Genomic DNA, 15629 nt, shown 5'->3' on the forward strand with positions numbered 1-15629 from the left:
GGATATTCCGTAATAAATATCAACACGTGATCCGTTGGGTCGAGGAACAGCTTTACGTATCCAATTTCACTACAAGGGATAATGTCAGATGCGGCTGAAACTTGAATTTGCGATCCACTCGCCGGTTTTGAAATTCGAATTTGCGATTTGTTATCCGATCTAGAAATTCGAATTTGCGATTTGTCATCCGATCTTGAAATTAGAGTTTGCGGTTCATCTGTTGATTTTGAACTTTTGGATCTCTTCGGTTGATGATTGAACTTCGGAATTTTCGTCCGCGGAACTAGAATAACATTGATCATCAACAGTATTCATTTTGAAGTGATAATAATTTTCTCTTTTTTTACGATCGGGATCCATTTTTTTTTTTGGACTATGAACAATGAAAATATTAGAGTAATTTAATCAACCATGCACGGTTATAAAAGGTAAGAAAACATAACAAATTCTATTATAAAATTATACAATTACAACTATATAAACATATTTCAAAATATGAGAGAGGCAGGTTTGGCAAATTCCCCAAGGGTTCCCGACTATTGTTACACTCTCGCGATCACGCAGCCGAGCCCAATGCAAACAAGCTGCAACTTATGCTTCTACCACACCAATTTCGGAGCTCAGACATAGAAATGTCAACAGCCCTGTTCCTTCAAAACCCCAGCGGGAAACTAACAAGGCAGTCTTTCACCGGCCAAGGCCACCTTAGCCAGTTGACTGCCAATTCGTTGACAGAGTCATACTGGCCGATCCTTCTACCAACTGGACTTTTTTGATCGACACTGGCGCTGATGTGTCAGTCGTCCCGCGAACTGTCGTCAATACCCGCAAGAAACCGAGAAAAGTTGACTCTTACAGCTGCCAATGGTTCCTCTATCAACTTACGGTACCAAACTTCTAATATTGAATTTGAACTTGCGAAGGACATTTGCTTGGCCATTTATTATAGCCGACGCAATCCGACCAATTATTGGTGTAGATTTTCTATCGCATCTCAACCTGTTAGCGATAGCAAACATCGCCTCATCGACCCTGCTATCCGCCACTTGTTCCATTGCCAGAAATATCGCAGCTCCATCTTTTCGTTTGAGCAGTATCGACTAATTATCATCGCCATATCAGGATGTAGTGCAAGTTTCCTGATACTCTCCGTCCACATATCCAAAATAAGAAAATTAAAGAGCACAATATCAAGTACTTCATTGAGACTACAGGTCCACCAGTTTTTGCCTGAACTCTATGACTTTCCACAAAGAAGTTGAAAGTCGCTCAAAAAGGGTTCGAGTTTATGATGCAACAAGGACTTTCTCAGCCTTCGAAGAGCAGTTGGTCTAGTCCATTCCATCTAGTACCAAAGAAATCTGATGACTGGAGACTGTGTGGAGACTATAGAGCAGTGGTTCTCAACCGGGGGCCATATGGCCCCAGGTGGGCCCTAGGATATTCCAGGGGGACCATGGATGAAAATCTCGCAAAAGCGGAGCCACGGCTACTGATATGGGGCCACGAAGAGAGAGAGAAGTTTGTGAAATTAATTTTTTTAGTCACTCTGACTAAAAAAAAATAATTTCAAACAAAATGTGTGCATAGAATATCTTTTTTGCAATTTTTCCCCCATTCAAGGGATATTAACATGAGGAAGGAAATAAAGTGTAATCTCGATGATTTTATGACATGGGGGTGACAGTAGGCCCTGACACAAACTATAGAAGAGGTTTAAGCAAAATGGAGTAACTGTAAAGTCAGAAAATTGTGTGTGTTCGAAGACTTTTCATTCAAAGAGGGCTGCCATAAAGTAAGCAGGCAAAAATTTGTTGACCATTCATTGACATTCTTTTGAGTGCTGGTAGTAAATGTAATCCAAGAAGTAGATGGGTGAAAAATGAAAGCTTGTAAAAAAAACACCCATAGTTTTCATGCAATTACAGACGGATAGCCATCTAGTGTAGCACAAAGCTATCTTCAGCAGGCACTGAGTGGGAATATAGTTATAAAAATCGAATAAAGAACGATTGCTCTGTGGTTTTTCTTTAATGAATTTTGATGGGAGGGGGGGGGTATCAATTCATTGCCTCTGATGAAAAGAAATTAAGTCGAATCCAGTTATAACGAACTCCAAGAGACCAAATCATACATGAGAAAAAAACATGCGAAATTAAATTATTAAAACTACATTGCCGTGTAACTTAAGAAACTGTAATTGCATAAAATTACTGTTGTTTCAAATGCAAGTGTTCATATGCCATTCCTTTCAATTTAACAGGAAAATTTAATTTTAAACATATTTAAGACGGTCTTAACGACATTTAGTTTGCTGATTGGTTTTTATAAGCAATCCAAGCAGATAATGTATTGAGACTTCCTCTAAGATTGACACCACATCTTTAAATTTTTTTAATCGATACTGTAATGCTTCCTATTAACTTGCTCCCTACTACTTAAGCCTGCTGCTGGCCTGCAACATCCCAAATAATTTTAATGCAATTTTCCTATCTTGCAAGAACAATATTGTGGACATTAGAAAAAATTTTCTAAAAGGGCGTATTACCACACATATAAAGCAATTTAAATCCGTTTATTTGAGACTCACTGTGTCTGCTGATTTCTCAGAAAAGTGCAATAAATTCTCACTTAAGTCAACCTAACTTAAGTGACTTTCTGTCAACCTAAAATGTATGGTTTTTAGTGTTGATAATACGCATGTAAAACCAATTCAGCGACGTGTTTTTACAATCTACAAAAACATGATTCCATGCAGCCAGCTAGCAAGCAGGATACCAGAACCAAAGGGAATTCTACTGGAGTTGTTTCTCACCACCAGACCAGTTGTAAATGCTTCAGAAATAATACTGGGAAATGAAGTACTAACACGCAATGGAAAAAACTCGGAAGGAACATGTATTATGCAAAGAAGTATGGTCTGTACATCTAGTATGGTTACCTTTCGACAAATTTAAATTATTTTGTTTATGGCTCGCCGCGTTTCCGTAGTTCTCAAAAACGTACAATAAACAAACCATTTTAGAGCCCAGTTTTAAACTGGGGTCATCAGCTTGCTGAATATTTATGAATCCGTTTACAATCATACTAAAATTATGGTTTTTTTTTCTGGCGATAATTATTCGTAAAAATATTCATTTCAGTGACGCTTTTTTGCTACCTACAAAAAAAAAAAAATTGAAATCCTATTGACAAAAATGAAATTTTTTCTGAGTCTCTGGGTTCCAGTTGAAATGAAAACGCTGTGTAATTAAATATTTGCTTCTGATAAATTAAATATTTCAACATTAACATGTATATGGGAATAAACTGCGACCCCCGAAGCCAAACATTTATAATGAATGACTAAATGAGTAAAAGTTGTATTAACGAGTGTTCCACTGTATTGTGATTTTATGTGTGTTTCTGTGTATACTGAACCCCACTATGTGAGTATACATTACTTGAAGTGTGATTTCGTCACTATTGAATCTCAAATGTTTGTATAAATTAGAAAGGTGGTGAGAATGACTTGGCGTCTGTCTTTGGGATATGTGTTGATAATAGTACCTCTTTGTGAAGCTAGCCAGCCACTGGTCATTCTCAAGCGGGGCCATACAGTAACAATAAACCAAAAAAAAATACCAATCCAGATCTAGGGTATCATATGCCTTTTTAACAGGAGTTGTGCTACGTAAGGTGAGATTTGAGGTAATTATAACCGGGAATTTAATGTTGAGAATTTATTATTCACAAATGCAGACTTGTGTAAAATTACTTTTTGTTGCGATTTTTTTAAAATTGAATATTTGTTTTTCATCTCTTACGTTCCTTTTTGGATTGTTTTCTTGTTATAATTGAAAAAAGATAGAAATCAACATCTACATTTTGACATTGGAAGGTAGAATTTTTTTCTTGTTTTTTTTTTTCATTCTAAAGTTTGAGTGTTTGCATGTATTTCTTTGGTGCCTATTCAAGCTCGAACAGTGGTGACAATTTAGTTATTTTCCAACTAGATCAGGCCATTCTTGGCCATTTGGATGGAAAAAAAAACCATCTCTAGTTGCTTGTCATTTTCAAAAGAATTTTCTGTATACTAATAAGTCTATTATTAAATCACGTGGAAATACAGGAATGTTACGGGAAATGTGAGACCTATGGTCATCCAAATAATGATTAAAATTAATTCTGGTTGTTTAAGTTTGGTTTCTAGTTGTTTTTGATGAAGAGATGAATTTTTTTTGAAAAACGTTATACTTTTTCTGCATCTGCTATACAATGTCATCTTGCTTGCTTTTGTACCTGCAATAATTTTCTACCTCGCATATGTTTTTTATATTGTTTTCAATCAATGCCAGCACCACGCAATCATCTCTGATCATGCCCCCACTCTTTGTTTTTGCCTATTTAGTGCATTTTTTGCGTACCTTCATGTACCTATTTTTGCAAATGTTATATATACACTCCTGTTCTGCATGTGCTATACAATTTCACCTTGCATCCTTTTGTGCATGCAATAATTTCCTACCTCGCATATGTTTTTTATATTGCTTTGAATCAATGCCAACACAATGTTTCATTATCCCCATTGTGCATAATTTTTGCTTGCAGCTCACTCTGTAAACTTCTGATAGATTTCTTGCTATGTTTTTTTTCAAGTTTATACATCTCTGCTCTCCTTGTTTTGCATATGTGATGCATTAACAGAGAGAGAGAGTTATAATTAATATTAATGGGTTTACTAATTAATAATTTCATTGGTTACTGCTTTTAATAATTGATATTTTTATTGATTAATATTTTTATAAAAATTTGAAATTTTTGGCATGCTATGTCATTTGTACGGAACACACTGGAGCTTACTCTTCTTCGAGTATCCTTTTTTTTCTAGTGCCCCACCAGTTTAAATTTCTTATAAAATGGCCTGGTTTGTGTAGTAGATTTTTGTGGCCCATTCTATGTAAAATTCAAGGATCAGAGAAAGGGTCAATTGCATAAAATCTATGTTGCTTTATTCTGTTTCGTGACTAAAGCAATCCACCTAGAATTTGTATCAGATTTGACAGCGGACGTATTTATTGCATGTCTGAAGAGGTTTTTCGCTAGACATGGGAAATGCTCATCAATATTCAGTGACGATAGCACTAATTTCGTCTGTGCCAACACAGTTGAAACGTCTTCATCAGATGGTTATGAAACCTGATGAATCTGTTGCAAATTTTTTCTCCTCCGAGGAAATCATATGGAATTTCCTACCTCCGAGAGCTCCAAATTTTGGAAGCTTGTGGGAAACTGGTGCGAAGTCCTTCAAGCACCATTAAGCTAACTCGTGCTAATCGAATTCTACGTTTGTACGTTTCGATGGAATCTCCTTGTGAAAATGTAATAATTCTAGCAACGTATGTCGTCAAGTTTTACGCCCCAATTTCGTTTGCTATTGAAACTCACCCTTCCTGTAAAGATGGAACACAGCATCTGTTCAAGCTCATCGCTGCAACTAGGTATTTCCCACAGAACTGAAATGCAAAATATATGCCGTAATTCAAAGAAAAACTTACTTGAAAATTCATTGATCGCAATGCTGACAGACTCTGAGCCGCACATCCGTGAATTAGCAGCCCGCCGCATGTAGATAAATAGAATCTGACTGTTTCAATTTCCTATTGTAAAATTTGATGTATCATCTTACATCGATCTCATTGACTGGCAGAAGGAGAATATATCTGATCCACCAATATTGAAATCCATACCTGACGAAAACATCCAACTGTTTGTCATCCAAAAATCAGGAGAACTGCCTTTACTACGTCTGCCATGTCAATCACAAACTGTTCAAAAGCCGGTCAACACTATTACAGAAACTTCAACCACATTTTGCAAAAAATCTGAAAGAGAAAGCTTCATAAAAATCTCTAAACGCTGTACCGAAATTCAATAGTAAGAAGGATTTTCATGCTATTTGAAATATGATATTATAAATGCCATTTCTGTAAACTTTTTTTTTGTAATAAATAAATGTTACTCATGCAATTTGTATTTGTTTTATAGACACACATTAAAATTTTTTTTTAAATCTTGCTGTGACAAGTCATCAAAAAAGTTTTTTTTCAAAATATGTATTCTTGAAAGTCAATCTGGAGGCGAAAGGTGATAACCCATTCTTAAAAAAATTTATAAATCAGCTGGAGGCATATCATTTGGCACCCTTTTCGGGCTGTGCTGGATAGAAATTTAAAAAAAAATGTCTATATAAGCGAAATGTAACTTCAGTGTGTTGTTTCTTTTATTCCCTTGCTAATTAATATGTGTAGTCTAGTACTATCATGTGTTTTATATTTAATAAATGACTTTGTTTTTAAAAGAAGTATTTTATGTCTACGACATCGGCAGTTCTTTCTAGATGAAAATGGATAATAATATAAGCAGTTTGAGGTATGCTGCACTCTGCTAACCTCAAGGTTAAACAATTTTTTATTATGGAAATGACTTTTTTTTTCTCCCTCCTTGACGAGCACAAAATTTTAATGATAAAAAAAGAAATAGCTGGGCAATTAAGATATGCAGTGCACTAGAGAGAGAGAGTGGCGTGCGTGTTTTTCCGTAAGGGTGGACATACGCAAATGTTCGAATTCATAATCAAAGATGGCTACATAGTTGATACTATTGTTAGAAAGCAACTGGTGGTGCCCACGAGCATGGTGTTGAAGTCCACTACTATAACCGTGAGTTTAATTTGAAACTTACATCCACCGAACTATTTACTCTATAAATAGTTTATATTCTGCAGATCCAACACTTGTCGTTCGAAGAAAGCTATCGGCATTGATAATGGCCTGTTTTGCTAAAGCGGTATCTTGAAATGGTATTCTGCAGGAAGGGGGAAGAGAGTTTCTTCTTTGAATAGGGTGCAGGCTTTGTGATACATGCTAAAATACATTGCCTCTGTCCCTTGGGTAGGGACCAAATGAATTTCAGTGAGCCTGCTGTTCAGTGTTTGAAAATACGCTTTTTGGTTTGATTCCTTTTGTCGCGATTTGATAAGTCGCTGTCGCCACAATTGTACTTATTAAAAACAGATCTTCTGTCCCGGAAGATCTGTTTTTCCGAAACATCCACTTCATCATGCACTCAGCACAGCTGACGATTCTCGGTGGTACGTCATAATCACTGATCTCATTGTATGCGTCTTTCACCTTGTCATTCATCAGTCTGTCGAGGTTTCCAAATTCTGGCTGCATCTTCACGTCTTCAAACCGAGATCCCTTGATCGCGATCAAAACAGCTGCACGACATTTTTCTGTGGTCTTCCGTCTTGAGTTGAACGTCTTTCTCTTTTCGTCTGTCGCTTCATCTGTTTCTGAGATGCCCTCCGATATTCCTTTATTCCCACATCCTGCGGTATCAAAGCCTAACTCAAGAGAGTTTCAACTCTCATTTGTGCATTTCATCCATGCACCTCGATCCAGTTCTGCCAATGGCTTGATGTAACGAATCTTTCAATGCCTTCATCTCTTCCTTCCTTTGTAAGAAATTCTTCTGCTCCGTCAGCAGAGCCTCTTTCTCTCATTCGAATTCAGCTTTCAGTTCCATCTCTTTTCCATTCAGTCTCAACATCAGCTCCATTTGGTCTCTTTTCATCATCCCGTATAGCTTTTACTTCAGGTGTTCAATGACACTCTTGTCCTTCAACTCAATCTATTTCTTTCTCCTCTCCCCTTTCTTTAACGTACTTGTTGCCACTATGTCCCACGTCGACTTCGTTTTCACTCACCGCAGCTGTCAGTAGAACCAAATTTGTTGATGCTGACGGTTCCGCTTCTTTTTTTCGGCAATTATTTCTTTTACATTTACCTGGGACACTGACTGTTTTATTCACATCTTTTTTGCGTGCAATCAGCTGATTTGTGGCTGAACTTATTACACCGGAAGCATTTAACGCCACGCGACTTATTTCTACAGTCTTTTGAGAGATGATTTCTTTCTCCACAGTTGTAACACCTGATGCTAGCTTTTTGAACCACATTTGGTCTTGGCATCGAGTTATAAGAAAGTTTTGGCTTGTTTCCGCCCTCACGTTGACACTTTGTCGAAGGTGTTGGATAGCGGTCTCACCGTATAGTAAGATTTTGTGTTTGTCCTCTGGAATGCCATCCAGGACATACTCGATAATTACAGCGTCCTCGATATTGCATCTTCTAGCAATTTCTTTCATATGCAAGAAATATTCACAAGCTGTCTCGTTTTTCAGTTTCCTTTCAGACATCTTGTGTATTTGAGCACTACTCAATTTTGAACCAAACTTAGCCAGGAGCACATCTTTCAAAATCGCCCACGAGCTGATACCTCGCTCACTTTGGATGAACAACTTTGCGAGACCTTTGAGTCATTTCTTCGCGAACACAAACAAATGCAACTCTGGCGACCTAAAAATTTGAGCCATTTTTTCAAGTTCTTCGACAAATTTCTCAACTGGATCGGTACCTGTCTCATCAAACGGCTCTATCGAGTCCTCAACATCTTTCAGATTCCCGTCTTACATTACACAACTGCAACCGGCAGTTACATCACAGTCAAAGCACAGGAAATTAGCAACCAGCAATTGATCTGTATCACTCCATTGCTCAACAATTAGAGCCAGTTGGTTTTTGTATTCCTCTGAGCCATGCTCGCACCGAAAACCATTGAAACTCCTGAGTCTCTTTCAATTTCCCATTTCGCCCTCAGACCCGAATATGAGTTCATGTAATTTCTTAACAATCTTCGCGGACGCGTTCTTTGTGTTAGCGTTAATTTCAAGGATTTCACCCAAACAAATCAGCATTTTGCTCGTCGAAAACTGATCAAAACTCACTCACCGTGAACACTTCAAAATCGTCGTCGTTGATTAGCGTGTTTTGTCATCAACGTGCTGTTGTCATTGTAGAACAGCGAGATTTGTAGTCGTCGAAAGGAAACTGCCGTTGCCGAATGGAAACCGTCTTTGTTAAAAGGAATTGAAATAGTCGTCTTGAAATAGCGTCATCACTAAAAGGAAACCGTCGTCGTCTCAGGAATCGTCGTCATCTTGGAAATCTCGGGGATGGTCATCTTGGAAATCTCGGACGAGCCCCCAAATTTGTGAGATTTAATCATAACTATAATATTATTTACAGATAGTTAGACATTATCCTTATATACCGTCTTTCGTCTACCGCGTTGTCATCCATTCTCCTTGTCTACTCTGCACATGCGCGCCCACAATAATAATGACTGCATCATTGCCAGAAACCGATTAGTTGATAGTCCCTAAAACCCTAAATATACTATTTTATTTCTCAGCATGTTGATAAAGGTTGGCTTAATGAAAAGCAAAATTTAAAGCTGAATAATTCTGAAACTACAGAACTTGGAAGCATGGAATTTTTTTGTTGGACTCAGTATACGGAGGGCAACAACACTTTCTAATTATGGTTTTTTAGGACAGGGTGACCAAATATGAAGTTAATTGTTTTATTTTAATAGCTATACACAAGCCCTTGCAATATAAATGACACATCTGAAATCAACACATCAACACATTATTCAGATACTTTTTCAGGATCAATTGTTTGTCAGTAATTTGTGGCAAAGGGACTTTAGCGTTCACCCTCCAAATAGGCTTACCTAGTAAGTCATCAAAATTTTTTCATTTTGATGTCACGCGAGACTTAAAAATACTTGCTACTCAATGCGAATGGAACAAAAAATAAAAATTTTCAACCACATCAGCTTAACTTGAAAACTATGAACTGTTCATCAAGTGGTATTCACAAAAGTCTTGTTTGTTTTTCCAAAATTGTTTTAAAAATTATATGAAAATGTAAGCTCTGTGGTGGATTTGCCAAGAAATATGGTGATACAGTTGAATAATTATTTAATTGATTATAACTAGTTAAAAATTGAAAGTTGTTTCCTACTGGTGAATAATTGAGAATATCACTGAAATACATATGCATCATCTTTCCAGGACCATTCGCTATTATTGCACAGTATAATAGGATGGAATAGTGTTGTAGGCTCTTGGACAAGAGTGGAAGGTACTCCATGTGATCCCAATCCAAATAAACCTTTTGCTAAGATGGAAAATGTTCCTTTATTCAATGATGGTAAACTTAATCCATCTATCACAGTACTCGGTAAGATTTTTTATTTTTAAACTTTCATTCACATTACCAAATTGTTCAAGTTTAAGCTTAGGTTCTACCTATGTGTTCTTGGGTATTGCTTAAAGACACTCTTTTTAGTGTTGTGTGAAACAAACCTTTTTCAAACTAAATTTAAATTTTTATATTTCAAATTATAAAATTTAAAAAGTTACAAAATTGATAATTGGTGCTTTAGAGACCTCAGATAGATTGGAGAATTCTTTACTGTACCAAAAGGTACTTTACTGATTAAAAGAATTCATCTTGAGTTCAATACCTGCTCAATTGTTGCCAGAATCTTTCCTGACACAGAAGTACAACAGAAACATTGGCAAAATGACCACACAGCAATATTTATTTATAATGTTCCTGTGAAGCCCAACGGTTCTTACTCACTGGAACAACATCAAAGTATAAAGAAAACTCAGAGCACAGGCAAAAAAAACATGTGCAATTAAGATAGAAAAACTAATGATGGTGGCTTATGAAATGGTACATTTGTGTATGTTGCAACGAAACATGAAAATTTTTTATGTGGGAAATTCTTTGAACTCTGCTTTAATAAATCATTTATTTTGTTCTCATTTGTCATTTTGCCCTAATCACATATTCTGTGCCTTTAACTCAATGCTGTGTCACAATACTGCCCCGTATAATTTTTCTCTTTTTATTTTTGAGCATTATATATCAATAAAAAAAGGATAAATTGAATTTGGCCTTCACAGAAAAGAAACACAAATTTTTCTTGTCGCAAAAAATAATCATCTAATCAGAAATATTGCACTTTTCAGTTACCCAAATAAGGTTCAGGCAACACGGGTAAGGGGGTTAATGGTAAATTTTAAAATAACACACGGTAAAGAAAGGTCATATCATTGTAGAAAAATGAAAGATTAAATGAAAGACTCAAAAGAACTGATTTGAAAATTCAGACTTGATTGAACTGTTAACCCTCTCAGTGGTAATTACGAGATATCTTGCCAACTTGATGCTTTGTATCTCAGCTATCACAAGATATCTTGCATAACCTGATGCTTTGTATCTGGGCAATAATGAGATATATTGCCTTCTCTCTTAAAATCCTCTTATTTTGACAATGACGAGCCCAGTTATACTATAAGTTATATTCTCTTAAGAACATGTTCCCCCTAACCTGTCAAATCAACTGCCAATGGACAAAGTCAGCTTTTGTTCAAATTTTGATAACGGAAGGAGAGAGACTGTGTTCGAAATATACCTTTTTTTTCTTCCCTTTGTGGTAGTATAGGAATATGCGTATGGTCTAAATAATAGAAAAAGAAAATTTTTCTCTCTTCCTCGGTTTATTGTCCTCAGAATTGGGGGGAGGGGGAGCACAAACTCTGAAAAGTTTTCCTTGAAAAAAAGATGTTGAATTTTATTGAAGGTTTGCTATTTCCACTGTGCCAGTTATGTGGATCATTGAAATTTATTAAAACTGCTGAAAGGGTTGAAAAAATTCATGTTTTGTGTATATCTCTATTGTAGTATTGTAAGAGGAAATCCCTGTTTTTTGAAGCGTTTTCTTATGAAATTATGCCCAAATTTTGGTTAAATCATGTAATTCGAAATTTTTTAAGACCAAACTTTAAGATTAGTACAATGGAACTAGTTGATTCAAGTTTTTGGATAATTCAAACTTTAACAAAGTGGCACAATGCCGTACTGTTTGTGAACATGCTTTTATAACAAGCTCCAGAAATAAACCTTAAATATCGTAAAATTTGGAATTACTGAACACAGAAGTGAGAGATATTGATAAAATAATATTAGTATGAGTTCAGAATGTTAAATTAAGAATGTTAGATGTAATTAAAAATCTGGAAAAAAAGTAAATTAAAAGAAATCTGTCAAAGTAGGGAAAGAAAAGGGTGGTGATGATAGAGCTGCCATCTGTGATACAAAATGCATACTAAAAGATTAAATTTTATAGTGTCTTAGAAAAAGTTATTATACTAAACTGGCATCTAGTAACAAGCTAAAATTTAATATAAATGAATGTAAAACTTGCAAGGATCCATTATATATGATAAGAGTGAGTTCTTCTGTTGCATGCAGTGTAAACAGTTTCTTCATTTAAAGTGTGTTGGAATGACAGAATATAACTTTATAGAATGCAAAGAAAAAAAATGAATATAAGTGCAAGGACTGTAAAAATGAGCTGTAAAGTAATTCTGGAGATGAAGATGATATATGGGCGAACCATTACAAATAATGCAAAGGACCATGGAACAGGAACAAGCAGTAAATAAAATCACCCAAAAGCAAGAACAACTTACTATAGAGGTCGCGAAAGCAATAGCATTCCAATCTAAATCAATGGAGGATATTGGAAAAAAAAAGGAAAATATTCGAAGGTCAATAGAACAGATTAATATGGATGTTAAACAAACAAAAATAGAAAATGAAAAGTTAACAATGGAAGTAAGAGATTTGAGACAAAGAATGAATGATATGGAAACAAAAAGTAGGAGAAATAATATAAACGGAATCCCAGAAACAATACAGGAAAATATGAATGAAATAATGAATACAGTCCCTGAATGAAAGAAACAACAGAGATAAAAAAAAATGCCCACATAGTACCAACAAGAAGCAGCAGCAAGTCTTTCTTCCTAGATGAGAACTCTAAATTTTTAAGAACATATTCAGGAAATCAACCACATCTCATACAATGAGAATTGAAGAAATAGACATGATTGAAGGTCATTGGCCCCAGGAGGAAATTCAAGAAGTGACAAAAAGGTAATAAGACGTCATAACACAAGATATAGATCACTTACATTTCAATTAATCATCATACAGAGCCTTAGAATGAACTTTGACGATCTTTTGATTTTTCTAAGAACAATAAATGAAAAAATTGACAATTTGTTTAAGTGAAATGTGGATTGAGGAAAATTACGAATTTAATTACTACATATCAATTTATGAACATATGAATGATTATTATTGTTATATAAACAGTATAAGTTACACAATAGATCAGGGGGGAGTATATCTTTTATATCAATGTGAAAGTATGTATGTTCTTTTCCTTCATGTAACTGAAAGAAACCTGGGCAGTCCCGGGTATTATGGCTAGTGTGTATATAAAGAAATTGAATCAACACAAAAAAAACCAAAAAAAATGTTAATATATTGCTCTTGTATGTGTTTGCACTCATACACCATTAGTTTAATGAAGAACTAGAAGCCAATATGAAAAAAATTAGAAAGTAACGTATTGGTGATATCAAAATTTATCTATATAGTAAAGCTAAGGAACATTATACAATATTTAGAAATAATTGCCATAAATGGATTTAATCCACTACATATATATAAAAAAAATAACACTAGAAATAAAGGAAAGTCACGTATGCATAGATCACGTCTTTTATAGAACAAAACCGAATACTTCACAATATTTCACACTGATATCACTGACCACATTACTCAATGTTAGGAAGTATAACTTTCTTCAATAAACAAGAAGGGAATTTGAAATAACAAAAACAGATTATAAATAGCTTGAAAAATCTTGTGGTCGCACCTCTCTCTGCTGCGTGATTTAGCAGGACTGCATGGACGAATCACACATGCTGTCTATACTGTGGATCGTGTCATGTTGGGGAGAGTATAGCAAGAACTGAATTATCTGTAAATAAACTTCAACTGTTTCTGTATTCAGTGCAAGGCTCCCCTCTACTGCACTTGTCATAGTTTCTCCACTATAGCATTCCGAAACCCCTGAGGGAATTATGAATCATCCTGTATATACAGTCGAACCCTGTTATAACGCCACTATCTTTCCCAAAGAATTTTGGCGGTATAATGAGTTATATTGGATCAGGGTCGGAATAGCGTTTTGGAGAGGCTTCATTACGTAAATTCACACGTTTATTATCAACTACTGTATCTTGTCTTATTAGTGTTACTCCATGAATAAAATAACCTATTTTATATGCATTTAATTTTAAGATGAGAAAATTTGTAAAATTTTAAAAACTGTACAATTATTTAAATACTTTTTGATGTAAAACTTAAGATACATATACACTTTCCTCTGAAATTATTTTAGTTCTACATTAGTTTAGCGATGCATTTTATAAGTACACAAAAACAAAATATAAACAAAGGAAAACAATGGTTTCATTGCTTTTTTATTCCGTATTGGTTTGATAGTCACAAATTTCCCATTTCTCAGATATTGAAAGAACAGCACTTTTCGATATAATTTGCATGGAGTAAATCAAGGGGGATGATAGCACTCGAAATGTAATGGCCAGCGAGTAAAAATATGCACTGTTGAAAAACTTATCTTGGCAACCTTGAAAAAACTTGTGCAGTACGCTCATTTTTTTTGTACACTTTCCCCCATCAATAAATTTGTTTAGTTGAATACATTGGTTGTTTTGGTTCCTACATGCATTCAGGTATTCAATGTGCCTTTTAAGATTCCTGACCACACCATTCTTTATTCTTCGAGTCATTTGCTGTAAACTATTGTTATGTTGACTGATAATAAAACTGGAATGAAAAACTATAAATTCTCAACTCCTTTCAGAAAAAAAACAAAGTAATGGGAGAAGAAATATATATTGTTGTGGAAATTTTCTTTGGTAAATGACAGATAGACTTTGTATACATCCAAACAACAGTTGGCGTTATAACGGATTGGCACTATAACAGGTTTTTTACATTATAATCCCTATATGGAAGATTTGTTCACGGAAAATTTGAGGTGGGGTTGGTGCTACAACGGGGTTCGACTGTATATTTTGAAATCCATATGTTGTAGATTATGTAAATGTATATATTGATTATTATTTTATTTTATAGGTTGCAATGTTCAGGTTCCACCGGAAGTGATGGTTCTGAATTGTATTGTACTCCCACACAAAGATCTTTCTCTGAGCTACAAAAATGAAATAATTTTATAACTAAAAACAGTCTGTTAAATCACATATATTATTATATGTTGTTGATGAATAAACGGCAGTGATTGAATTCTTTTTTCAAGTTAGAAGCTGAGTTTGATTAGATTTAAACGTACCTTCAATTAATGCAAAATTCATAGTTTTCGGGTTTCTAGGCCAACGGGATCGGAAGTTTTTATACCTCGACGTTTCGTTCGCACGATTGGCGAAAATTTTCAAGAATATCTAATAGTCCACACTGTATACAATGTTGCTGAAAAAGTTCTGAACTGTTGCGAAACATAGTGCTACAACATTCTGTGACATTGCTACACGTCCAGACTACAGTGTTCGAATGCTTCTCATACATATTCTCGATACACATGGAAGTCAACTTTAAGAAGAAATCAGTATACAGCGCGTCCATAATTAACCGTCTTTTCGGTAGGAGCACTTTTAGACGCTCAAATGTTCCATGTCATTTCTGGGCAGGAGCGTTTTAAGACGTCGAAATTTTCCATGTCAATTCTGGGCGAGAGTGCCTTTAGACGCTCGTGAAAGCTAGTTC

At 35.2% G+C, this 15629-nt stretch overlaps 1 protein-coding gene across 4 annotated transcripts in view; it reads left to right on the forward strand.

Annotated features, from left to right (window-relative positions):
• The window catches only part of Gmppa (GDP-mannose pyrophosphorylase A), a 156447-nt gene extending 141283 nt beyond the window's left edge, over positions 1-15164 (forward strand). For all 4 annotated transcript variants that reach the window (XR_016193564.1, XM_089239489.1, XM_089239490.1 and 1 more), the window contains 2 exons: positions 9965-10133; positions 14985-15164. Coding sequence is in view for 3 of the 4 variants with exons in the window: in XM_089239489.1 (XP_089095615.1) it covers positions 9965-10133; positions 14985-15085 (270 nt within the window). In the remaining variant the exon portion in view is untranslated. The remainder of the gene's footprint in view (positions 1-9964; positions 10134-14984) is intronic.
• The last annotated feature ends 465 nt before the right edge of the window (positions 15165-15629 follow it).

Source organism: Pholcus phalangioides, unplaced genomic scaffold (assembly GCF_987345545.1).
Source record: "Pholcus phalangioides strain wild (caught in Gottingen) unplaced genomic scaffold, Ppha-v1.0 ptg000011l_1, whole genome shotgun sequence".
Taxonomy (NCBI): domain Eukaryota; kingdom Metazoa; phylum Arthropoda; class Arachnida; order Araneae; family Pholcidae; genus Pholcus; species Pholcus phalangioides.